The sequence below is a fragment of the Cherax quadricarinatus genome, chromosome 7, assembly GCF_038502225.1.
Source record: "Cherax quadricarinatus isolate ZL_2023a chromosome 7, ASM3850222v1, whole genome shotgun sequence".
In the NCBI taxonomy this organism is placed as follows: domain Eukaryota; kingdom Metazoa; phylum Arthropoda; class Malacostraca; order Decapoda; family Parastacidae; genus Cherax; species Cherax quadricarinatus.
In genome coordinates this window covers 21,254,345-21,281,923 of record NC_091298.1, presented here as the reverse complement: position 1 = coordinate 21,281,923, position 27,579 = coordinate 21,254,345, and the positions used below count along the sequence as shown (strand labels likewise).

The following is a 27,579-nucleotide window of genomic DNA, read 5'->3' as shown; positions in this document are numbered from 1 at the left end:
AGTCTATAATGAAGGTGGATTCCTAAGAATTTTCCCTCTGTTAGGTATGTGATAGGTGATCCGTTTATCATTATGTTAAGAGGGACATCTGTAGCTCTGTTACCAAACTGAATGAAGTAGGTTTTGTCAATGTTTAGTGTAAGTTTGTTAGTCTTCATCCAGGTAGATATTTTCTGTAATTTGGTATTTACAGTATTGACTAGCGTAACTGGGCTCGGGTGAGAGAAGACGTATGTAGTGTCATCTGCAAATAGTGTGGGTTTGAGTAATTGCGAAGCAGTTGGTAGGTCATTTATGTATAGGAGAAAGAGAAGAGAGCCAAGGACACTTCCCTGTGGGACACCAACTGTAATTGGTTGTGTGGAAGAATTTGCCCCATTTGCATACACATATTGGCTTCTGTTGCTGAGGTATGATTTGAGGTAGTTGAGGGAGCGCCCTCTTATACCATAGTGTGACAATTTTATGTGGAGCAAATCATGGTCAACTGTATCAAAAGCTTTACGGAAGCCAATGAAGATCCCCAGTGGGACTTCTTTTTTCTCTATTGCAGTGTATATATGTTCTAGCATGTGTATAATAGCATCATTAGTATTTTTATTAGGCCTGAATCCAAATTGGCAGGGGTTGAGTATGTTTTGGGAGATGATCAGCCATAATCCGTTCCAGAAGGTCTGCCTAAAACCAAAATAATATTTCCCATAAGAATTAATGTAAATACAATTAATCCATTCCAGACACCCAAAAATATTAACAAAAAATACATTTTTTAAAGATTAATTAAAGTTTTACATAAAACAATGAGAACTGAATAAAAATAAATGAACATTTAAATCACTATATTACATACCTTTATTGAAGACTCTTGTTGGCTTATGGAAGACAGAGGAGGAGAGAGGGAGGACTGATTATTGTTTGGAAAAGGAAACCCCCTCCCTAAGGGCTTCAGGTATCAAAGCCCTCTCTGGGGTTACTTCCCTCCCTGCCTGCTATACTCCCTGCCTTCCTCCTACACTCCCTGCTACACCCTGCCTCACTACTACACTCCCTGCCTCACTACTACACTCCCTGCCTCCCTGCTACACTCCCTCTCTCCATGCTACACTCCCTGCCTCCCTACCACACTCCCTGCCTCCCTTCCACACTCCCTGACTCCCTTCCACACTCCCTGCCTCCCTTCCACACTCCCTGCCTCCCTTCCACACTCCCTGCTTCCCTTCCACACTCCCTGCTTCCCTTCCACACTCCCTGTTTCTCTGCTACACTCCCTGCCTGCCTGCTACACTCCCTGCCTCCCTTCCACACTTCCTGCCTCCCTTCCACAGCATATGTGTAAAGAACCTGGGATAACCCAAAAAAGCCAGACAGTGACTTATTTCCATTGGGGTCCTGCCTCCCTGCTACACTCTCTGCTAAACTCCCTTTCACAACATTAGCTTCCTTGATTGGATGAATGAGCAGAAGTGTCCTCACTCACCCAGAGACACAGCCAGACTGACTCATGAATGCGTGAGTGGCTGGCAGGCAGGCAAGCTGACGTGTCCCATACGGCCAATAAGCAAAATAACAGCCAATAACTGGAAGCCAGAAAAACGGCCAATAACCGAGTTGGCCGATAGGCGGAACGGCCGATAACCAAGGGTCCACTGTACATTATTTCTTATGGGGAAAATGAATTCGGAAATCACCAAATTCAACTTTAGTCACACTCTCTGGAACGGATTAATTACTATACCCGAAGGTCCACTGTATCTGCTTACTGCTGGGTGACAAGCAGCAGGTAATAAAAGACTTGTCTGTATGTCTTGTCCTAAATGGGATTAAACCTGTGTTCTTTCAGTTGTGTGCTAAATGCTCTTCCACCAAGCTACTGCAAGATGTTCCATCATTTTAGCATTGAAGTGGTTGATGGTGTAGGTCATTCCAGTACTTTATGAATGTTTAAAAGGATTTTTTTTATGCTTAACTGCATGTGGTGGGTATTAATTACTTCTGCTCATTTCCATTAGTACCATCAAATCAAATTAAATCAAGTTTATTCTCTATAAAGATTACAATGTGGGGTTTACATATTATAGGATATTGTGTGGTTTACATATTATATAAAACTAATTACAGAGGACCACTATCACACCTAGCATGACAAGGCATTTCAGGCAGACCAAGATTAATTCAAAACTCTATATTGGTACAGATTTTGAAGCATATTGGTATTAAGGCTAAGTAACTGCATTACAGTTTGTAAATTTAGCAGTGTGAATGGTTTTGTTTTGGTACAATACATAGTTTCTATTGAAGCTCCTATATTGGAATACCACAGGCAAACTTATGACTAGTTAAAATTCATTAGGTAATATGTAGTTGTATTACGTATTTCTATATTTATAGTCAATTGGGTGAGTGTAGGTGCGAATTCTGGGGAATCACAGATATCGAGGGGAGGTCTAGGTTGTTTTTTGTGTGTGTATGATGGAAGAGAATAAGCGGTTTTCATGTAGTTAGCTGATGGTGGGGTGTGTCAGGGAAATAAGATGTTTTAAAAGTGATGAATGTGTGCAGTTCTAGAGTTTTCAGGTAGGGTGTTCCAGATTTTAGGCGCTTTTATGTACATTGAATTTTTGTATAGGTTTAGCTGGACACTGGAAATGTCATAGAGATGTTTGTGTCTGGTGTTATGCCTGTGGGTTCTGTCACAACTATCAAGAAAGCATTTTAGGTCAAGGTTAATATTGGAATTTAAGGTCCTGTAGATGTAGATTGCACAGTAGTAAGTGTGGATGTACTGAACAGGGAGTAAGTTTAGATCTATGAAGAGTGGAGAGGATCCCAACCGTTTTGGATACTTTTTTGGTTATGTGTTTTATATGGGTGCTGAAATTCAGGTTGTTGTCGAGGTATAGGCCTAGGAATTTGCCCTCATTATGTCTGGCAATTAGAGTGTTGTCGATCTTAACCCCTTCAGGGTCCAAGGCCAAAATCTGAAGTGGTGCTCCAGTGTCCAAGAAATTTTGAGAAAAAAAAAAAATTATTTTTTCTTACAGAATTAAAGAGCATATTTTTGTGAAGGTAATAAGACAAAAAAAAAATTTCTGATCAGTACTTACCGAGATACAGTGCCAAGAAGTTTGTCCAAAATGATGTGGTGGCGGCAACATCGACGAATTCCACATACGCGCATTACTTTATTTAGCGGTTTTTGTAGTTTTTTCTTTTCTTTTCCAATTTTTTTCTTTTCCTACTAACATTTGGGGCCTGAGAGACCAATACTGTATATAATGTATATATAGAAACTCACTATTGAACACAATAACCGCACTAAAGTTATACATCCCCCGGTTAACGATATTATTGTTTACCACTGTTGTTTATTACAATAAACATGCACACATATCTTGTATAATACTAATGTTCTATCATATATTTACATATTTACAATCACTGGACATGGTTTTAGAACTGCTGGAGCTTGTGGAACTCCTTGAAACAAGGCACCATACACAGAGGCACCTTACATTCCTCACACATAAACAGAGTGTCTTTGCGTCTTTGTTGCCGTCGTTTTGTTTGTGCACAGACGATGCATCTCTTCTGAGCAAATTTCTTCTGAGTTGAAGGAAGCTGTATTATGAAATGATCACCTTCCCTCCTCAAACGCTTGGGTATATCCTGAGTAATTCGAGGACCTTGTTGTATAGCAGGTGTTCTTACCTGGTACTTCATTATGAGTTGTTTTACAACAGACAAACAAAATTCACCATACGGTGGTCTGTTGCCAGTCTTTATTTGGTACATATTATAGGCATTGAGCATTGAAATGTCCATGAGATGGAAGAAAAGTTTCATGTACCACTTGTAACTCTTAGGAACACAATCAACAAAACCAATCTGCATGTCACATTTGTCAACCAAGCGTATGTTTTGTGTATAATCAATCACTGTCACTGGTTTTCTAATACGTTCATTAGTCACTCGATCAACTTTGCCACTGTCTTGCATTTCATTACGGTGAATGGTTGTCAACAACGTGACATCTCGTTTGTCATGCCACCGTAATGCCATGATGCCATTGGCAGTAAACACCTGCACGTCATCACCACGAGCACCTGCGTTGAGCCTGGGCATATGTTTATGATTAGAATGCACTGTGCCACACACATCTGTCTTGTTCACTCGCATGAAATCACTGAGTAATGGGCTTTTGTACCAGTTATCGGTATATAATGTATGCCCCTTACCAAGATAAGGTGCCATCGTGTTTCTCACTACGTCACCTGAGATACCCAATAACATCTTGGTATCTTTCAATGTTTTACTTCCCGTGTATACAACAATATCCAACACCAGGCCACTGTCACAGTCACAGAGTACAAACAGTTTTATACCAAAGCGTTTCCTCTTGCTCGGTATATACTGCTTGAATGACAGTCTACCTTTGAACAAAATCAAAGACTCATCAATTACAAGATTCTTGAATGGATAAAAGTATATGCTGAACTTTTGTTTGAGATACATGAAAACATTTCTAATCTTGTATAACCTGTCACTTCTGTCAGGCCTGGTTTTGTCAGAGAAGTGCAACATACGTAACAGTAAGATAAACCTGTTCACTGGGATGATTTCACTGAAGACCGGGGTAGAAATTAGTCGATCTGTGGACCAGTATGCTTTTATATTATGCTTATAGACATGAGGCATAAGCATTATTGTTGCAAAAAGCAAATACATTTCTGCAACAGTCGTCTCTTTCCACCTGTGTAGTCTTGACTGTGGTGATATGATCATATTTGCCATGGTGTACTCAAAATACTTATTACTTTCCCTGACAATAGTTTCCATCAATGGCTGGTCAAAGAATAATTCAAAGAATTCCAGTTCATTGGCCGTGGTTCCAAGGGGACAAGTAGGTAGAATTCCACTTTGAGAGTCATCAAAGTGGTGGGGCTTGGGAACAAAATTGGGATTTTGCTGCCAATCCCAGATACGGTTTGCTGGTGGATACTGGACATCATAGGCTGGTTGTGCAGGTGGTTGTGGTTGTGGTGGGCTGGTGGCTGACGCTCCGCTTTGTCCTTGAACTGAGGAGTCAGCAGCGTGGGTCCCAGCCTGGGCTGGTGAGTCACGCATGGCGGTGCCACTACCATCACCACTACCACCATCTACTGATGCCTGTGGTCTATCCATGCCAAGTGTAGCCACATCATCCTCACTATCACTATCTAAACCTGGTGTAGGGCCATGGGATGTACTCCAGGATGTACTCCAGGATGTACTCTGTCCCCTGGGCACAGCATAGGGTACACTACCCAAGCGCATGCAGTGGCGTACATACCGACGCTTCACTGGTGAATATGATTCCTCACTATCACTACTCGAATGATTGTCAAGCGCAATAAAATCACAATCCACGTCACTATCATCATCATTACTGAAGTCAGAGGCCTGGCCACGCGAAAATATTAGTTTTCTCTTGCATTGAGGTACAACCGACCGTGAGTCACGAGTGCCCACACCAGAGGTAGAAGGTTGAGGATCGTCAGGGTTTTCTGCACTATTATCGATATCCTGGTCATTCCTTTCGGTCACTAACTGATCAAAGCCATAGAATTCGTCTTCATTTCCACTTCCATCAGTGTCAGAACTATCAGATAGGAAGAGGAGAGTCCCAATTTTCCGGGGAGTGAGAGCTGACTTGCGACGAGGCATGGTGAACAAGGGTAACTGAGCCGGCGTTCCCACAGTGCTATGCGGGCACCTAGATTTTTTGTTTATGGCGCACACCCACCACACAGACCCGTTCTCTCACATGTAGGCCTATGAGCGCTTTCGCACTAAATTTGACGGCGCTAGAATTTTGGCGTAGATCTACGGTTTGGACACTCAACGTGAAGCCGTAGATCTACGGGACAGACCCTGAAAGGGTTAATGTTAATTTGCGCAACTCCTGCTCTGCTACCAAACATAATATAGTAGGTTTTGTCAATGTTAAGCATAAGTTTATTGGCTGTCATCCAAGTCGATATTTTGAGCAGCTCCTTGTTAACAGTGGTGTTGAGGGTGGCAGGATTAGGGTGAGAGATGACATAAGTCGTGTTGTCAGCAAAGAGAATGGGGTTCAGGTGTTAGGATACGTTTGGAAGATCATTGATGTATATAAGGAAGAGCAGGGGACCAAGGACACTTCCCAGCGGAACTCCAGTATCAAGTGGCCGTGTTGATGATGCTGTGTCTTTAATGGTGACATACTGATACCTATTAGTAAGGTAGGATTTGAAATATGCAAGAGCATGGCCTCTTATACCATAATGGTCAAGTTTGTGGAGTAGGATGCCGTGGTCTACTGTGTCAAAAGCATTTCTTAGGTCAATAAAAATTCCTAGCGGATATTCCTTATTTTCCAATGCTCTGTAAAGCAGATCTAGCATTTTTATAATTGCATCATTAGTGCTTTTATTTTTCCAGAATCCAAATTGGCAGGGGTTGAGAATGTTTTGTGCCGTTATAAATGAATATAGTCTCCTGAATATAGTCTCAATGTTGTGGCCCATTTTAGGCAAATCTTAAAGGAACGGGAGGTACAGACCTCTATGGACAGATTTGTTGTGACAGAGGTCCAGTGACTCAAGCCAGTCCTAGTGGCATTAAAAGAAGGGAAGTAACCCCAGAAAAGGACATGCTACCTCAAGTCCTAATGAAAGGGGATTTCCCTTCTAAACAATAACTTCCACACTCTCCCCTCCTCCCATCCCATCAATCATCACCAGATCTTCAATAAAGGTAAGTGTCATGTATTCTATTCTTAGTAGAGTAGTAATTGTGCATGTCTTCTTCAGTTTGTGTGTATTAAAATTAATATTTTATGTGGTAAATTTTTTTTTTTTCATACTTTGGGGTGTCTTGCATGGATTAATTTGATTTCCATTATTTCTTATGGGGAAAATTAATTCACCTTATGATAGTTTTGGCTTACGAGGAGCTCTCAGGAACGGATTAATATTGTAAGGCGGGGGTCCATTGTATATACATAGGTAAAAAAATAATTATGTATTAAAACATTGAAAGTGTGTCCTTTCAGAGTTAATTTTTTGAAGAAGTTAAAGCTTTACTGCTCACTGATAACTGATTTTAAAAAATAATATAAAATAAAATAAAATAAAACATTTATTTCTTTGCTAAGGTTGCAGTGTGTGTTTACATATCATAATATGATTGGAGCAAAGAAAGCCACAATCATGCCAAAGCATTTCGGGCAGACTTAACCTAATACTTATAGACTACTTAACCCTTTCACTGTTTCGGTCATATATATACGTCTTACGAGCCACCGTTTTTGACATACGTATATATACTCAAATTCCAGCGGCTTCAAATCAAGCAGGAGAAAGCTGGTAGGCCTGCATGTGAGAGAATGGGTCTGTGTGGTCAGTGTGCACCATATAAAAAAATCCTGCAGCACACAGTGCATAATGGGGAAAAAAAAAGCTGACCGTTTTTTTTTTTTTATTATTAAAATGCCGACTTTGTGGTCTATTTTCGTATAGTATTTATGGTTGTATTCTCATTTTCTTGGTCTCATTTGATAGAATGGAAAACATATTATAGAAATAGAAGTGATTTTGATTGGTTTTACTATAAAAAGAACCTGGAAATGGAACTCAAAGTAGGGGAAATGTTTGATTTTTGCCGATGTTCGAAAGTAAACAAATGATATCATTTCCAATAAATGTCCAACTAACTATTCTAATATGCAGTCATGAATGGGTTGACATTATTTATACAATTATTATAATATTGCAGTAGTCTGCATAACAGTAAATCTTCTGTTTTTTGTTGAATAAAAATTCAAAATAGAAAGCAAGAGTAATATCAGAGGGGCCTGGAGACTGATGAACAAAGAAAATGTTATTTTAGAGTCAGGAATGTCTGCATTGTTCATTCTGGACCCTGAAATTGTCATATTTTTTAATTTTTGTGAAATTGGCCAAATTGCAAATTTCTGACCATGTTATTGGGTAATTGAAATCAGCAAATGGGCAGTTTCTTGTACTCAATCGATAGAAAAAATGGAGTTCTAAAGAAATAGCTATGAGTTTGGTTGACTGGAACAACGGAATTAGGCAAAAATAGGGCTGACAGTGGGCAAAATCGCCGATTTGTAAATATCTCCAAGGTCGCTAACTTTGCGAGAGCGTAATTCCATCAGTTTCCCATCAAATTTTGTTCTTTTGGTGTCATTACCATCGGGAAAAGATTGTCTATCATTTCATAAGATTTTTTTTTTTTTTTTTTTCAACTTTTGCGACACAAGGAGACACCTCAGGATTTGGGGTTGCGACAGTCAAGGGGTTAAGTCTAGACAAGTGAAGAGTGGTAGAATACAAATACAGTGGTACCTTGACGTATGAGTGCCCCAACTCATGAGTTTTCCTAGTTATGAGCCGTTACTCGGTCAGTTTTTTGCTTTGAGTTGTGAGCCAAAATCTGAGTTACGAGCAAGCTTCAGATATGCCGCCACTCACAGGAGATATCGAGGAAATATAAAAACCACAATAATAACCAATATGTAACATCCTTTCAATTTTGATACCACTGGTATTGTCATCCTGCCAGAATGTTCTTTAACGTATGCCCTAAGTAAAGAGAAACAATTCTGGAACATGTGTAATACATGTTCAGCAGGCCAGCTGGTTGGGTGGCCAACTGGCTGGCTGGCTAGCTAGCCGGCTGGCTGGCTTATATTTCTTTGGCTCTCATTATCTCCTGTCTGTCCCTATCTCTGTCTCTGTGTCTATCTCTGTCTGTGTCTATCTCTGTCTCTGTGTCTATCTCTGTCTCTGTCTCTATCTCACAGGTACACCGAAATAGTTATACATAGTATAAATTTCCTAGGATAACCCAAAAAAATCCAGACAAAGTGCTATATGTACTATGCTTGTAGATATTAGGCATAATAAGCATGACTGGCAAGTAATACGCATTTTCACCTGTTCAGGAATCAGAAGGGATGGCTCTGCATCATGTGTAATACCTGTTGTTCATGAGTGGCTCTCTCTCTCTCTGAGACAGAGAGACAAGTAGAGAGACAGGAAGACAGAAACATAGGCAGACAAAAAGACAGATAAGCAGAGACAGACATAAACATAGAGTGAGACAGACAGAAACAGATAGAAACAAACAGATAGACAGACATGATTATGTATAACAGTGAAAAATAAAGCCAAGGCAGTGCATAATCATCAAATGTCACTCCACTGCTGCACTGTCAGCAGTGGACTGACACTCGTCTGACTCCGTGCTTCAAGGAGTTTCATGTACATATACTCATGTGTACTCCAGCATTTCTAAAACATTGCTGGAACCTGGCGAAAAAGGCAAAAATCATTTCTTATTTATAAATACATTTTTCTTATTTAAAAACCCATAAACAATTGGGGTGGTGTTTTGGGGACTGGAATGGATTAATGGCATTTCAATTAATTTCAGTGAGGAAAATTTATTTGACATACGAGCAAATTGAGTTATGAGCTCGGTCATGGAACGAATTAAACTCGTAAGTCAAGGTACCACTGTAGTCAATATTTCAGTCTATTATTAATATGAGGTAGTACAATTTATGATACAATCAGTCATACATTTTTAAGTTTGTAATTAAGTTCATTTACTCTATTATTAATAGGAGGTAGTACAATTAGTGATGCAAACATACATTTATAAGTTTGTAATAATGGCTTAGCAGTTAAGAGATAATAAAGTATTTGGGGGAGTTGCTTTGAATTTGGTTGGGGTTTAGCATGGCACAAGCATTGAGTAAGCTATAATACTACATTTAGTTTTGTCTCATTACAGGTGAATACAGTACCATATTATGATCTAACTGAACTTGCTCAAGACCATCCATAGCCAAAGAAGAGATAAATATTTGATCAAGTTGTTAATTAGGATCTTAGTATGTCTGGTGGAGATTCTTTGAAACTGGTGGATGGTGCAGCTGCTTCCTTGATCAACACCACCATTGATGCCAGTGTCTGTGGAAAAGATGCACTTACAGACAGTTATGGCTGGTTTGTGCAAGCATTACTAGCCACTTTAGCCTTTGGTCTTCTAATATGTAAGTAGATATTTTTGTTGGTTTGCACAGTAGTTTGAGTTTGTAAATACTCTCAAACTAAAACAGTGAAATACCTAGTTATATGAATTAAAAATTGAGATTATCGTAAAGCTGCAAAATGAAAGACGTATCTTGTCAAGAACAATTTGTTCTCCAATTAAACTTACAAATATATTACCTAGCAATTACGTTAGTTAATTTAGCACTTGCGCAGGTAACTAAGGGTTTTCCTGTGATATTGGATAGTACACACCTACAATCCCCATTTTTAAAAAATGAGTTCCATTCTTTGAAAAGTTGGATGAATCTGTTCATTAATGATGTCAGGTGGAAGCTGGATATTGCCCACTTCTGTAGGGAAGTGGTACAATTTTGTAACTGTAGAGGTGCATACTTGGCCAATAACTGGCATTGTAACACACAAAAGGGTGTATGCAAAAATCCACCGTATTTATTCAATTGGCCTCAATTTATTGACCTAGAAAGGGACCAAAGGAAAAGTTTATTAAGCAAAATCGTGTTAGGCAAATCTAATTTTCCTATAATCGCCCATGTTATAACTTGAAATAAAAAGTAAGACAATAATATTCCATGTATAATTCAAAGTAAAACAGTTTAATGACATTTCTATCTACATATACTGTGCTCTTCAAAAACTGGTCTCCCCTTTGTTCCATTCTGTATAATACAGTACAATTTTTATTTATTTGTGTAGTACAAATAATGTAGTTTACATGTAATAAAACATTGGTAGGCACAGAATAAATCCACTAATAATGTGCATTTTGGGCAAACTAATCCTAATGCTTAAATGTTACTTTAGATTTAGACATAGACTATTAAGTAGGACTTCTTACGCAGCTCACTACAGCCATATGTACAATAAGAAAGATAGCTAATTAACAAACGGTCAGTTACAAAAGTATGACTTATTATTTCAAACTGATTCTATGATCTTCAGTTTTGTGGAGTAATTGAATAAAGATGGTGAAAATACAAGAAATTACTTAGTTACAATAGAAATACAATGGGACATGATGTGTTACCAATTTTCTAAGGGAGTTGAAGGAAGACCGGATGAAGAACAGGGACAGAATTGGATGAAGCCAGTTTTGTTTGACATGCGTATTGCTGTGTCAGTTACATTAGGGAGATGAGGTGCTTTTTAATAATAGTTCCCTGTCTCTCAGCTAAGAGGTGGCCCACTGCCGGTAATTTCTTCTAGTAATTCCTTTTTCTTGCAATGATAGTACTACTTATGAAAAATATTCGTAAATACGATTCATAATATAGTAACGGTTGCTAATAAGGCCATGAAACAGCAACAATCAGAGACAGTGAGAGAAAGTTTGCATAGTGTTTGAAGGTAGTCTGCTAAACTGGTTCTCTCAAATGTATTGAACTCTTGATACTACCACTGACTTCGGCACTAGCTAAAATTCTCTCCTAACTGTTTCACTCTCCAGTGCTGCTTGCACATGAAGTGAGTTTTTTTGTGTGAATGTAATAAAACAACACAATTTACATTGTCTGTCAAACTTTTATGTATTATGATCACAGCCAGTAATATCATGTAGTGAAAAAGGAAGGGAGGCAGGGTGAGTGACTTATGGTTCACCGCCATTAATTTCTTTCTTGTTCACTTACTTTTCAAGAACAGTTGTATATGCAATTCATGATGTAATAATAGTTGTTAATGAAGGCATAAGATCTCGTAAATCACGGAGGCAATGGTAAACTGGCGATGTTCTTGGGTTTGAACACTTGCTGATACCATTAGTTTGGCCCCAGTGAACTTAGAAAACAATTCTTTTATTTGAGTTGTTAAGGAAGAAATTGCTGTTTAGTCTCTTCAGTTCTGACATTGCTAGAATTGCGAAGGTTGATATTTTGGGCAATTCTTCCAGAGACAATTTCTGATTTAACCTTGCTGTGACAAGGGTGTCAAATTACGTATTAGAGTTGTAGCAAAGAGTGTGTCTTTGATTTAGTTTATTGTTATTTTAATTTTGGTTAAATTGTTGTGCATTTCTATGAATTTCTCTAAATGTAAACAAATATTTACATGAACATCTCGCCATAAATACCTACATTTAGAAAATAGATACATACAGTGGAATCTCGACTTACAAGTGCCCCAACATACAAGTTTTTTGAGACACGAGCCGTTGCTCGGTCAATTTTTTGCTCTGAGTTAAGAACAAAAAGCCGAGTTATGAACGAGCTTCCCCTTCAACCCACAACCCGCACGCCTCACACCTCACTTGTGTTTTTCTATGATTTCATGCTTTAATTCCATGGACATCATCCTCTTTTTCTTCTCAGCACTGTCCTTTGCACTTACTTTCTTACGACCCATGGTTAGAAAAAAGAAATTTGGCAAAATAACTGTACAAAATGCAAGCAAAGCACGAGAGAAATGCTTCCACTGCTCAGCACATGTTTTGGCATTTGCTGCTCCAACTAGTGGTGGCGTTCTGAAGCTCCTTGATGCTGGTGAGGGGCTCTTGATATAGGGAATTGGATCTGTGCTCCAGTTACCTAAATTAATAATAATAATTATTATTATTATAACAGTACTAATAATAATGAGTGAGCTTGTTCCTTAAATTAATAATAATAATAATAATATAATAATAATAATAATAATAATAATAATAATAATAATAATAATAATGAGGAGCTTCAGAACACCGCTACTAGTTGGAGCAGTGAATGCCAAAGCATCTGCTGAGCAGTTGAAGCATTTCTCTCGTGCTTTGCTTGCATTTTGTACAGTTATTTTGCCAAATTTCTTTTTTCTAACCATGGATCTTAACCCTTTCAGGGTTGGTGCCATACTAGTACGGCTTGCACACCAGGGTTGGTGCCATACTAGTACACATAAATTCTGGCGCCTTCAAATCTAGCGAAAGAAAGCTGGTAGGCCTACATATGAAAGAATGGGTCTATGTGGTCAGTGTGCACAGTTTTAAAAAAATCCTGCAGCGCACAGTGCATAATGAGAAAAAAAAAAACTCCGACCGTGTTTTTGCTTTAAAACAGCGACTTTGCAGTGTATTTTCATATGCTATTTATGGTTGTATTCTAGTTTTCCTGGTTTCATTTTATAGAATGGAAGACATATTACAGAAACTGGGATGATTTTGATTGGTTTCACAATGAAAAGTACCTTGAAATTGAGCTCAAAGTAGCAGAAATATTCGATTTTTGCCAAAGTTCAAAAGTAAACAAATCATGCCACGCGTCCAGTACACGTCAACTGGTGAGTCTGATATTCTTTCCCAAGTGTGCTGATATTATTTATATCATTTCTACAGTGATGCAGTAGTCTGCATAACAGTAAATTTTCTATTTTTTGTGAGAATAAAAATTCAAAGGTGGAAAGCAAAAGAAATGTAAGAGAGGCCTGGGGACATGACTAATGAACAGAAAAAATGTTATTTTAGTGCCAGGAATGTCTGTCTTGTTTATTCTGGACCCTTTTTGGAAATTGCCATCTTTTGAAATTTGTGTGAAATTGGCAAAATTGCCAATTTCTGACCACTTTATTGGATAGTTGAAATCAGTAAATGGGTGGTTTCTTTTACTCATTCGATAGAAAAAATGATTTCTAGCGAAATAGTTATGATTTTTGTCGACTGGTACATTGGAATTGGCTGAAAATAGGGCTCAAAGTGGGCGAAATTGCCGATGCATAAACATCATCGAGACTGCTAACTTTGTGAGTATAATTCCGTAAGTTTTTCATCAAATTTCACACTTTTGGTGTCATGATCAGGAAAAGATTCTCTATCATTTTATAAGATTTTTTTTTCAAAAAATTTCCTACCCTGAGAACAAGTTTAGGAGAGGGCCTACCGACCCTGAAAAGGTTAAGAAAGTAAGTGCAAAGGACAGTGCTGAGAAGAAAAAGAGGATGATGTCCATGGAATAAACACAAGCGGGTTGTGGTCATGGCCCATTGACAGTATACGCCAATCTGCCTATCTTCCACCCTCCACCTCACCAGCATCTCTTCTCTTCTCTCTATGTACACTTTATAAAACCAGTTTATTTCTTGACATTCTCTATTATGTTTTATTATGTTTTTATACAATATTTCTTATTTATAAACACATTGTTTCAGTGTTTTCCTTATGAAACTAGTGATCTAGTGCAGTTAGCCTCACAAACACCATTTTCAGAAGGGGAAGAATGGGAAGATATGGTCAGTGCGGGAGCGGCAATGGCCGCCACCACTCGTCACATAATGACATTTTTTATTCATTCTAGAGTATATCATGTTTCTGTATTATTTATATTGTTTATTATCTCATATTAGATCAGTTGTGATGGATAAATAAGTCATAGAGTTGATATTAGCTTTATATTGACGTATTTTGTCTTGCCTCCCGAGAGCAGGAATTCTGCTGGAACGGATTAATGGCATTTCAGTTATTTAAATGAGGAAAATTGATTTGATATACGAGCAAATTGAGTTACGAGCTAGGTCATGGAATGGATTAAACTCGTAAGTTGAGGTTCCAGTGTAGCATACTCTACGTGTAACTTTTTTGTCCCTCTCTTCCACTCTTCAAAAATAGCTAAGGTGGGGAATGGGTTTGGTAAGGTGTCATCCCACAGTCCATAGTTTATGGGCTAAAATAGCTTCCTGTGAATTATCATTGTACGGTAGTTTTATACAGAATGGCAGACCCTGTATGAACAATGTTTCTCACTTCCTTGAATTTTGGTAAAAGGCTAAATGAGAATTTTAATTACAAAATTATTGTTATTCTTTCTTTCGACAATCTGGCTATATCCCACTGAGGCAGGGTGACCTAAAAATAAAAACGAAAGTTCCTCTTTTTAAATTTAGTAATTTATACAGGAGAAGGGGTTACTAGCCTCTTGCTCCCGGCATTTTAGTCACCTCTTACGACACTCATGGCTTACGGAGGAAGAATTCTGTTCCACTTCCGCATGGAGATAAGAGGAAATGAACAAGAACAAGAACTAGTAAGGAAATAGAAGAAAATCCAGAGCGGTGTATATACATATGCTTGTACATGCATGTGTAGTGTGACCTAAGTCTAAGCAGAAGTAGCAAAATGTACCTGAAATCTTGCATGTTTGAGACAGAAAAAAGACAACAGCAATCCTACCATCATGTTAAACAATTACAGGCTTTCTATTTTACACTCGGTTGGCAGGACGGTAGTACCTCCCTAGGCGGTTGCTGTCTACCAACCTACTACATACCTAGGAATTAAAAAAAACATCAGAGGAATATTAGTCATAGAATTGTTAAATTTTTTGAACATGATTGTTTCTTTTTGTATAATTGATGTAAATTTTCATTAAATTTCTCTTTGTTAACCCTTAAATGGTCCAAACGTTTATACAGTGGACCCTCGACCAGCGATGGCATCGATTAACGATAAATCTGACTAGCGATACATTTTATCACAAATTTTGCCTCGATTAGCGCTAAAAAACTCGACCAACACTATTCCTTCCGTCTGAGACGCGTCCACTTCTGGCCAGTGTTTACAAGCCAGCCAGCCACCGCGGTCACTTCCAAGCATACAATTGGAACATTTCATATTATCACAGCCTTTTTAGTGATTGCACCTGCAAAATATGTAAGTCACCATGGGCCCCAAGAAAGCTTCTAGTGCCAACCCTACAGCAAAAAGAGTGAGAATTACTATGGATATGAAGAAAGAGATCATTGCTAAGTATGAAAGTGGAGTGCATGTCTCCGAGCTGGCCAGGCTGTACACAAAACCCCAATCAACCATCGCTACTATTGTGGCCAAGAAAACGGCAATCAAGGAAGCTGTTCTTGCCAAAGGTGCAACTATGTTTTCGAAACTGAGATCGCAAGTGATAGAAGATGTTGAGAGACTGTTATTGGTATGGATAAACGAAAAACAGATAGCAGGAGATAGCATCTCTCAAGCGATCATATGTGAAAAGGCTAGGAAGTTGCATGACGATTTAATTAGAAAAATGCCAGCAACTAGTGGTGATGTGAGTGAATTTAAGGCCAGCAAAGGTTGGTTTGAGAGATTTAAGAATTGTAGTGACATACATAGTGTGATAAGGCATGGTGAGGCTGCCAGTTTGGACCAAAAAGCAGCTGAAAAATATGTGAAGGAATTCAAAGAGTACATAGACAGTGAAGGACTGAAACTTGGACAAGTGTTTAATGGTGACACTGACAATGTTGTGAAACACTTTAGGAATGTCATAAAGGAACGGGAGGTACAGGCCTCTATGGGCAGATATGTTGTGCAACAGAGGTCCAGTGACTCTCAAGCTGGTCCTAGTGGCATTAAAAGAAGAAGGGAAGTAACCCCGAAAAAGGACTTGCCACCTCAAGTCCTAATGGAAGGGGATTCCCCTTCTAAACACTAAGACCATCAACACACTCCCCTCTTCCCATCCCATCAATCATCACCAGATCTTCAATGAAGGTAAGTGTCATGTAACTGTGCATGTCTTCTTCAGTTTGTGTGTATTAAAATTAATATTTCATGTGTTAAAATTTTTTTTTTCAATACTTTTGGGTGTCTTGCACAGATTAATTTGATTTCCATTATTTCTTATGGGGAAAATTAACTTGACTAACGATTATTTTGACTAACGATGAGCTCTCAGGAACGGATTAATAGCATTAGTCGAGGGTCCACTGTATACGTTTTTTCAACATCTGAAAGTATGTAAAAAAATATAGATCTTCTTTTTTGTTTTACATTTGAAAACGTGTAAAAAAACTTTTATCTACATTTGTTTTTTTTTTTTGTTATATTTGAAAATATGTAAAAAAAAGTAGATCTACTTTTGTAGCACTACGAATATGAACGTCGATCTATTTGGACCATTTAAGGGTTAATTGGGACTGCCTGTAAATAGAAAAGTGAAATTTGGAGTTGTGGTAAGCTGAGTACCCTAAAGCATTGTAGCATAACAAAATAAGGAGATTGGAGTTCATGTTGGTTAGAGTGCTCCACTTAATTTATCTTTTTTTTTTTTTTTTTGTATAATTTTTTTTAATATTGTTTGTACAGTGAAGAGATTTTGTGAGCCCAAGAAGCATCGAAGGTCATGGCTTGTGTGGTTCTATGACACCTCCAAACAGGGTCTGGGAGCTATGATTGTCCACTTTTGCAATGTGTTTCTCTCAGAAGCTTTCAAAGGAGACCCATGTACTTGGTAAGTCAATAATTAAATTAAAAATTTATAACTTGCTTGTACTGCACAATATATGGCTATTTTATCTGCCCTAAACTAATTTAAAACAACGTAATATTTGTAAACGTTTCTGTCCTTGCATGTTTTTATACCAAACTTTGTATATAAATACTTCTCTGATGATGGTATTAATGAACATTTTTGTCCCATTATTGAAAGATTTAAAAATGCAAATTTTTTCAGGTACATAATTAGTTTTTTACTAGACTCCACACTAGGCTTGGTCATCATTTGGGCAGGAATTAGGCTCAGTATTTATATTGGTCAGAAGCAGGGAATGCCCACCATTATCTTTGGAGAGTATGGTAAGCATTGTTTCACTCTGCTTTGAACTATATATTAACATACAAGATTGTATTTCTTTCCTACAGTTTGTCAAAGTTTTTATTCATCTCTTGAAAAAAAAAAACTTGCTAATGCAGTATATTATTATTTTAAATTATTTGTAATGCAACAGTATTCTGCATAATATTTAAAATACAGTTTTACTACATGATTTGTAATATATACTATATAAAGAATTTTCTGTTTAAAATATATTTGGCCTGAAACCATCTGGCTATCTTAGTCTTGAATCCATTAACTGTGGAATACCCAGAAAATAAATTTCCTTCCTGAAATAACAGGAAGGGCTGGAGGGATGATATGTGAGATATCATCAACCTTCATCACAAAGTTTCAGTACCAAAAGTTCTCACAACATTTATATACAGATTTTAAAATGTTTTTAAAGTTTAATTTGGTTCTCAAGCTACTGCAAATAAATTTTTGTTTTATAAAAAAGTTTTCCCCAAGGATAGCAAGCTTTCCCACTGTCCATAGTTTATATGATTGTCTAAGAGACAAAAGTAACATTGAAAGACTTTAGAAACAATTATTTTTTTTAATTTCAAGTAGCTTAACTTGAATTTCGAAAGCTGTGTCAGAACAACTTGTAAGCATGCAAGTTTTACCTGCTGCATGTGTATAAAGAGAATGAGTGTACCTGTCCTAGATATAACCATGAAGAGTCTCAACTGAGAGATGTGACTAGCACTAGAGCATTTTGTATGGTAGCATGATTTGCTTGACATATGTAAAGATTTTTATACTTTTTTTTTTTTCAAGGTCGTCCTCCATCGGTGCGTGCTTGGGGTCACCAGTGTGCTTTGTATGTGGGCATTATGGTTGTAGTGAAAGTGGTCATCACAGGGCTGTTAGCTCTCCAGTTCTGGTCTAGTGTGAGAGATCTCATATTGGCTCCCATTACTGACCCACAAGTTCGAGTAGTCATTGTCGTTCTAGTCATTCCCTTTTTCATTAATGTAAGTATGATTTATACACTTTTCTGACCCAAATTCAACGTTTTTGACTGGTATTGTAAATATAGTACTATGTTCATAGGATTTTATCTGTCTATATTTTCTTCTTTCAACACACGTTAATAAAAAGCCTTCATTCTGCACTGCATTTTCTTCCTTGATTTCTTTATCTTGTTTTACTTATAATTTATTACTGTACAAGTGAATCACTTGTTTGACTTTAATTTTTTTATTAATATGTCATTTCTTTAATATTCATGTCATAGTGTTTAAATATTTACTCCTGTTTACCAGTTTAAGGCTCTTCACAAAAACCACCTACTCACCCTAAACTAAATACTCAATACTCAGTATTTAAATTTATCAAAAAATTCTCCAAATCTTAAAACTTCAAACTTAGACATCCAAAGTTCATACATTATTAATCCTACTTTGTGGTATAAATTTTTTTTTTTTTTTTTTTTTTTTTCATCAAGTCGGCCGTCTCCCACCGAGGCAGGGTGACCCAAAAAAGAAAGAAAATCCCCAAAAAGAAAATACTTTCATCATCATTCAACACTTTCACCACACTCGCACATTATCACTGTTTTTGCAGAGGTGCTCAGAATACAACAGTCTAGAAGCATACACATATAAAGATACACAACATATCCCTCCAAACTGCCAATATCCCAAACCCCTCCTTTAAAGTGCAGGCATTGTACTTCCCATTTCCAGGACTCAAGTCCGACTATATGAAAATAACCCAAAACAATACAGTGGACCCCCACATAGCGACTTTAATCCGTGCAAGAGGGCTGATTGTTATGCGAAATGATCGGTATGCGAATGAATTTTCCCCATAAGAAATAATGGAAATCAAATTAATCCGTGCAAGACACCCAAAAGTATGAAAAAAAAAATTTTACCACATGAAATGTTAATTTTAATACACACAAACTGAAAAAGGCATGCGGGGGTCCACTGTACTTCCTTACACCCAGTTGTAGCATTCTCATACTGTAAACTACTTTCAACAACTTAAAATGTTATATTCCCATAATTTAATTTCAGTATTCATTATTGAAACTATTGTAATTAGAGTAAAACTACTGTCTGCTATAAACAAAGATGTATAACTTAAACAAACTATGATCAATTTCTTTAGTATTAAGTAAGCCATTAACTTAAGTCTGCCCATAATGCCTAGGCATGATAGTGGCTCTCTTTGCACTGTACCCCATTATTGTAATTTCATAATCTCAGTGTAACCTTGCAAAGAAATAAACTTTGTTTGTTTATGTTCTGCATAATGTACTTCCAATTCACGTTTGTAAACAGGTACATTGCTTACCCAGACTCGAGTCTGGGATGTGGGAAGTACAGCCAGTGCCTGCATTCAGAAGGAGGGATGGGGATATTTTAATTCAGACGGTCAATTCATTTGTGATGCCTGTGGACTTCTGGCAAGACAGCTATTGAATGAATGATGAGTGTGTCACCCTATATTGGCAGGAAATGGCCAGTATGAAAAATCACTTTAATTAGACTTACGAGTTCATAAGCTGTACCTTAGTAATATCCAAAATTCCTTGCTTCTTTCCTCCTAATAGTTTGCCTATTTCTTTTAGGATGCTTATAATATCTTTTGGGTTATTTGTTTGGAGATAAATAAGTTTTTATTTAGGTTCATTATACAAGTTTACATTTTTTTATAATTGTCTTATGAAGTAACGTGTGCAGAAAATTGACCTTGTATAACTTAAGAAAGTCAAACGTTTGACTTATTTCTATCGGGGGCCTGGTGCTACATAAATACTAGTTACATGACTTTTCTTTTTAACCTTCCAGCCATTTTCCTCCAAGGTAAGGTAATGCAATAAACAAGGTAACACATTCACTTTCATTCATTAAAAAGTTATCTTGCCAGAAGTGCCAGATATCAGGATTCGAATGACTCTGAACTGCTACATCCACGCTGCTCCAGATTGCAGGCATTGTTCATCTCATATCCTAAACTCTTATCTAGTTAACCGGTTTCCCTGAATCCCTTCAATATAAAGTGAATCTGTTATATACAAATCAGTTACATGACTATCAGCTAACAGAATTATTGTTTGTGAATATATCAGTTATTATGATTCTCTTATAATGACTTAAACTCTTAAACTACTGCTTTGTCATCGTATCTTGAATCTAAAGCAGACATGTCTTGGCTAGAAAATATACAGCTACAGTATGTACTGAAAAATTTATAATGAACAGATGTAATAATTCAATGAACTGATCTTTGAACCTACTGTCTGGAATTACTGAGACACTGGACTGGTAAACACTAATTTTAATTTCAAATTTTGATCACTTCATTGAACTATATAGGAATCCTTTATTCACTGCACAAAATAGATTAAGCATCTGAAAAGCTGGAACAAATTTCAATTACTGTATTAATGCCCTCAGATTTTAGGGATGTTCTGAGTTTTTTTTTTTTAATTTTTATCCTATACATGTTGTCCCCATACCTCAGTAGGAAATGGCTGGCATGTTAAAAAATGTATAGACCTAGTATGATCTAGTTAATGGATTCATTTTGGTTAGTAATCACTGTAATATATGTTCCTCTAATGAGTGAATGCAGTATGTCAAAAGAACATATAGAATATGAAAAAAAACCTACTTGAACATGGACATAAGATTGACTTTAGTCTCATTATCACTTAATACCTGACTATGTACAGGCATACCTCGCTGTTACTGCGGGTTAGGTTCCAGACCACTGCCGTAAAGTGAATATCGCCTTAAAAGTGAATCTGTCTTTTTTTTACTTGTCAGTGCATATAAAAGCCTAAAAACATGTTTACACTATTATTTATTAAGTGCACAATAGTGATAGGCCTCAACAAAACAATTCAAAAGTAAAAAAATAATAAAGTTTGAAATATTTTGAAAATTGCCTGAATGCAACACTGAGACATGAAACTCAAATTTAACCCCTTGACTGTCGCAACCCCCAGTCCTGAGGTGTCTCCTGGTGTCGCAAAATTAAAAAAAAAAAAATATTTTTTCTTATGAAATGATGGAGAATCTTTTCCCGATTGTAATGACACCAAAAAAAACGAAATTTGATGGAAAACTGACGGAATTACGCTCTCGCAGAGTTAGCGACATTGGTGATATTTACAAATCGGCGATTTCACCCACTTTGAGCCCTATTTTCGGCTAATTCCATTGTTCCAGTCGACCAAATTCATAGCTATTTCTTTAGAACTCCATTTTTTCTATCAATTGAGTACAAGAAACTGCCCATTTACCAATTTCAACTACCCAATAACGTGGTCAGAAATTTGCAATTTGGCCAATTTCACGAAAATTAAAAAATATGACAATTTCAAAATAAGGTCCAGAATGAACAATGCAGACATTCCTGGCTCTAAAATAACATTTTCTTTGTTCATCAGTCATGTCTCCAGGCCCCTTTGATATTACTCTTGCTTTCTATTTTGAATTTTTATTCAAACAAAAAATAAAAGATTTACTATTATGCAGACTACTCCAATACTGTAATAATTGTATAAATAACATCAACCCATTCATGACTGCATATTAGAATGGCTAGTTGGACATTTATTGGAAACTGATGTCATTTGTTTGCTTTTGAACATTGGCAAAAATCAAACATTTCCCCTACTTTGAGCTCCATTTCCAGGTTCTTTTTATAGTAAAATCAATCAAAATCATCTCTTTTTCTATAATATGTCTTCCATTCTATCAAGTGAGACCAAGAAAACGAGAATACAACCATAAATACTATACGAAAATAGACCACAAATTCGGCATTTTAATTAAAAAAACAGCCGGAGTTTTTTTTTTCTCATTATGCACTGCGTGCTCCAGGGTTTTTTTTATGTGGTGCACACTGACCACACAGATCCATTCTCTCACATGTGGGCCTACCAGCTTTCTCCTTCTTGATTTGAAGCCGCTAGAATTTATGAGTATACATGTATATACATCAAACACGGTACCTCGTAAGATGTATGTATACGGCCGCAACAGTCAAAGGGTTAATGCTGCAATCAGATTGAGTGTGGGTAACAAAATGGCGCTGGTTGACTCGCTCGATTCAGTTCGGAGTCAGCTGATGTGCTTGTCACCGCTGAAAATCATCTTAAGAGCAAGGCAAGCACCAAAAATAATAATAAATAATATGTGTAATGGAAAAGTGCTGTAGTATTAGCAAAACACTAAAGTGACGATCCTTAAAGCAAGGTATGCCTGTAAGTCAAAAATGCAGTATCCGTTTTTCTTTCTTTTTTCTGCATATGTATGAAGAAATAATTCACCCAAACCAGATATTGGAAATGCTTTGCATTTTCAGAAATAATGTAATGTAATGTCACCATGGTTGTTTAATATATTTATAGATGGAATTGTAAAGGAAGTAAATGCTAGGGTGTTCGGGAGAGGGGTGGGATTAAATTTTGGGGAACCAAATTCAAAATGGGAATTGACACAGTTACTTTTTGCTGATGATACTGTGCTTATGGGAGATTCTAAAGAAAAATTACAAAGGTTATTGGATGAGTTTGGGAATCTGTGTAAAGGTAAAAAGTTGAAAGTGAACATAGAAAAGAGTAAGGTGATGAGGGTATCAAATGATTTAGATAAAGAAAAATTGGATATCAAATTGGGGAGGAGGAGTATGGAAGAAGTGAATGTTTTCAGATACTTGGGAGTTGACGTGTCGGCGGATGGATTTATGAAGGATGAGGTTAATCATAGAATTGATGAGGGAAAAAAGGTGAGTGGTGCGTTGAGGTATATGTGGAGTCAAAAAACGTTATCTATGGAGGCAAAGAAGGGAATGTATGAAAGTATAGTAGTACCAACACTCTTATATGGGTGTGAAGCTTGAGTGGTAAATGCAGCAGCGAGGAGACGGTTGGAGGCAGTGGAGATGTCCTGTTTAAGGGCAATGTGTGGTGTAAATATTATGCAGAAAATTCGGAGTGTGGAAATTAGGAAAAGGTGTGGAGTTAATAAAAGTATTAGTCAGAGGGCAGAAGAGGGGTTGTTGAGGTGGTTTGGTCATTTAGAGAGAATGGATCAAAGTAGAATGACATGGAAAGCATATAAATCTATAGGGGAAGGAAGGCGGGGTAGGGGTCGTCCTCGAAAGGGTTGGAGAGAGGGGGTAAAGGAGGTTTTGTGGGCAAGGGGCTTGGACTTCCAGCAAGCGTGTGTGAGCGTGTTAGATAGGAGTGAATGGAGACGAATGGTACTTGGGACCTGACGATCTGTTGGAGTGTGAGCAGGGTAATATTTAGTGAAGGGATTCAGGGAAACCGCTTATTTTCATATAGTCGGACTTGAGTCCTGGAAATGGGAAGTACAGTGCCTGCACTTTAAAGGAGGGGTTTGGGATATTGGCAGTTTGGAGGGATATGTTGTGTATCTTTATATGTGTATGCTTCTAGACTGTTGTATTCTGAGCACCTCTGCAAAAACAGTGATAATGTGTGAGTGTGGTGAAAGTGTTGAATGATGATGAAAGTATTTTCTTTTTGGGGATTTTCTTTCTTTTTTGGGTCACCCTGCCTCGGTGGGAGATGAGCGACTTGTTGAAAAAAAAAAATAATAATAATAATAATATCATCATCATCGGCGCCGCCGCTGCTGCTGCTGCTTCATCAGTAGTACACCATTTCTTCATATACATCATCATTTCATTCTTCATTGTATACATTCCTCATGAAACTTTGTATCATCAGGCTCTCATCTTCTGGGTGACAGACAACTTCTTAATGTTGAAGGTTAAACGCCCAGAAAGAGATGAAGAGAGTGCTTTTCAGGATGGCTCCTCTTCTACTTCTTCAAGAATCTCTAAGGTAAACAATATAATCACAAATGTACAATGTCTTTCTTTTGTTGGCTCCCTACACCCCCAATCCGTTTTATGGGTTTTTAATAGGTCTGATTCAATTATTGGGACACCGTAAACCATGACCAATCAATCCTGGCTATATTTTATTATCCAGGAAATAGAGTAAATCTTCTATTTACTGTATGTGTGATTATGTATTCAAAATGGAAGGTAAGTGTAATATAGCAGAGGCCTAGGGACATAATTAATAAACAGAGGAAATGTTGTTTTAGTGCCAGGAATGTCTACATTTATATTACACTCTATTTTTAAATTGGTATTTTTTTAATTTTGTGTAAAATTAGCCAAATTACCATTCTCTGTGCAATTTGTAGGGTAGTTGTAATAGTTGAATGGCTAGTTTCTTGTGCTCACTCTATGGAACAGAAGACATACTAGTGAAATAGCTAAGTATTTGGTTGAATAATGGAATGGAATTGACATAAAATAAGACTCAAAGTGGGCAAAATCACTGATGCATAAATTGTGCTCACATCGCTAACTTTGTGCTTGCATAATTCCATAAATTTTCCATCGAATTTCATACTGTTATGACATCATCTTCCTTCAGAAAAAGAATCTTGACCATTTCAGATTTGTTTTATAAGCGGGCACTTGGAGCAATATTATTTTCAGGGGGTCTGGATGGTGGAAGGATTAATACAGCCCTGCCTCACTTAACGACAGGGTTCCGTTCCTAAGAGTAGGTCGGTAAGTGAATTGGCCGTTAAGCGAGGAGCATACTACATGTATACTGGTAGTGGGTTTGTGTCAACCATCTTTAGATATTTTTTTAATGTCACCCTTGCACCATTTATAACATTTCTAGTATATTTTTAAATGTTTATGCAATAGTGTACTGTATTCTTTAATAAACAGAACAGAGGAAATCAGCTCTAATATACATTACTTAGGTTTGCATACTGGTTGGAGAGCTGGTCGTAAGTCCGAGTGGTTGGTCAACGAGTATGTCGCTAAGTGAGGAGAGGCTGTATAGGTTTTTCTGGTCTGGAGAATTGCTTTTCTAAAATTCGAAATTCTATTTATGCTAATTCTTTCTTATAATAAAAACTCTTAAAAATTTGCAAGCGAATGTTTTTAAGATTTGCCAGATTTGTGACTAATCAAGCACCTTATCTTATTCTCTTCAGGTTCGCTACAAGCGTCGTGATGTGCAGCATGAGGATGAATCCGACATTCTCCTTTCTTTGTCTAATGATGATGAACTATTAGGCAAGCATGAGAATCTACAGGAAAGGCATGTTGGGCGCACTATTACATAACATATTTTAGGATTTTTTTTTATTGAAGATGCATCTTCAGAAGTATATAATTTTGCACTGAATGTGAGATATATAGTGGAAAGATCGTTCAGGCAAAAGTACTCTAGGAATTTTGAAAGTAAATTCCTATAATATATTTACCATGTTTATGCAACTGATGCAGATAGTGTCTTATCATTAGTTTTAAAACCTTTTGGAACATTTTTATGGTTCCACTATATTATATTGATTATAAAATATTTTTGCAGTATTAGAACGATATGTATAGGTACCCTGTACTTTTTTTATAGTTGAATTTACATTTTGCAAAACAAAGGCCCAGACTAAGATGGTAGTACCTTACATTGTTGGCTTTATATTGATAAGGCCTTGTAATAAAGGCTGATGCCACCCCTCACTTACAAGGTGATGCAGTAGTTTAAAGATTCCTAGGCATTCATTAATTCTTCCGCACTCCAGAATTTTTGTTGGAGCAGAATTTAGAGGTTCCTAATGAAAATTTGACTTCCAGTATGTACATGTAATTATAGGCCCTATTTTTTTACTTTACATTATAAATTTCAATTAACGCTAAAAGCAAAATTGTGTAGTCATGTTGGCGTGATCATTAATTTTAGTGCATTAATGGTGCTTTATGGCATTGACATACTCGTGGATTTGTCAAAATGTAAAAACATATTTTTTATGAATACTACAAATTTTCTAGATACAGTATAGTCCTCATTCTAACACCTGGCATTTGTGATGCTTAAGACAGTGTTTTCATTGAAATTTTGCATTATATATGGGTGTTCAAATATATAATAGAATTTCGAGGTTTTAGTACTTTAGGTCAAAAGGAAGTGTTTTAAGTCACTTAGAGAATGTTAATCAGAATGTATATTTTAGTACTGAACTTCATATCAGTACTTGCCATTGAAATATATTTTTTCAACTGCAGTGTTTTAGCATTTTCTATCAATGAACATATAAGTTCTTCCATAATTATATTAGAAAATGTTAAGTTTTGTAAATGCTTTTGTTGAGGATAATATTTCAAAGAATCTAAATAAGAGATTCTGAATAGTTTTTAGAAACTAGGTATCAATGGCATCTTGTTTATACTGATAATAACAAAGTGCCCATGATCATAAATTTGTATTCATAAAAACTATGTCATTGTTGTCTCAGATTTTACTTCATTGCTCTTGGATGGTGATTTAATATTTATTGTATAAAAAGAGTTCCTATTCAGAATGTAATTGTGGCATTTATCAACCAAATTGTGGTTAAAAAAAGCTTACCACCAGTGCAAGTGTAGAATTCTCTTATTAATTTGGGCATTCACATATGTGGTAAAGCTTTAACAAACAAATTGAAGGACAGACTTTTAGAAATGTTCATATTAGTAGATTGAGTCAAGATTCCTTCAAGTTTTTTTCCTCTACTCATGCCATTTTCCATATAGGAAGGGTGACCTTAAAAAATACTAACTATCACAGCTTAGCTGCCTTCCTAGGAGGGCAAAGGTGTTGTAGAGCAGTGCTGAACTTAAACTGCAATGTTTGCACCTTGAGTGCAGCCACCATTTCCCCTACTTTAAAATTTCTAGCTGGTTTTTCCCCAGAGTTCCTTTACAGATACATGGTTGCTTTTCTCATAATCCATGCCAGATTTTGTAGATCACTCCCTTTGCTCCAGTTGAGAAATTTTACATGTTGAACATTCATAATTAATGAATGTAACAATTCAAATGGAGTGATGATG

The 27,579-nt window shown here is 36.9% G+C and overlaps 1 protein-coding gene across 4 annotated transcripts in view; it reads left to right on the top strand.

Moving 5' to 3' along the window:
• Positions 1-27,284, top strand: part of LOC128687024 (store-operated calcium entry regulator STIMATE) — a 48,224-nt gene extending 20,940 nt beyond the window's left edge. For all 4 annotated transcript variants that reach the window (XM_070082359.1, XM_070082362.1, XM_070082361.1 and 1 more), the window contains exons 2-7: positions 9,844-10,105; positions 17,164-17,308; positions 17,531-17,652; positions 18,455-18,651; positions 24,399-24,515; positions 25,702-27,284. In XM_070082359.1, the coding sequence (XP_069938460.1) occupies positions 9,946-10,105; positions 17,164-17,308; positions 17,531-17,652; positions 18,455-18,651; positions 24,399-24,515; positions 25,702-25,833 (873 nt within the window). In that variant the 5' untranslated portion in view covers positions 9,844-9,945 and the 3' untranslated portion in view covers positions 25,834-27,284. The remainder of the gene's footprint in view (positions 1-9,843; positions 10,106-17,163; positions 17,309-17,530; positions 17,653-18,454; positions 18,652-24,398; positions 24,516-25,701) is intronic.
• The last annotated feature ends 295 nt before the right edge of the window (positions 27,285-27,579 follow it).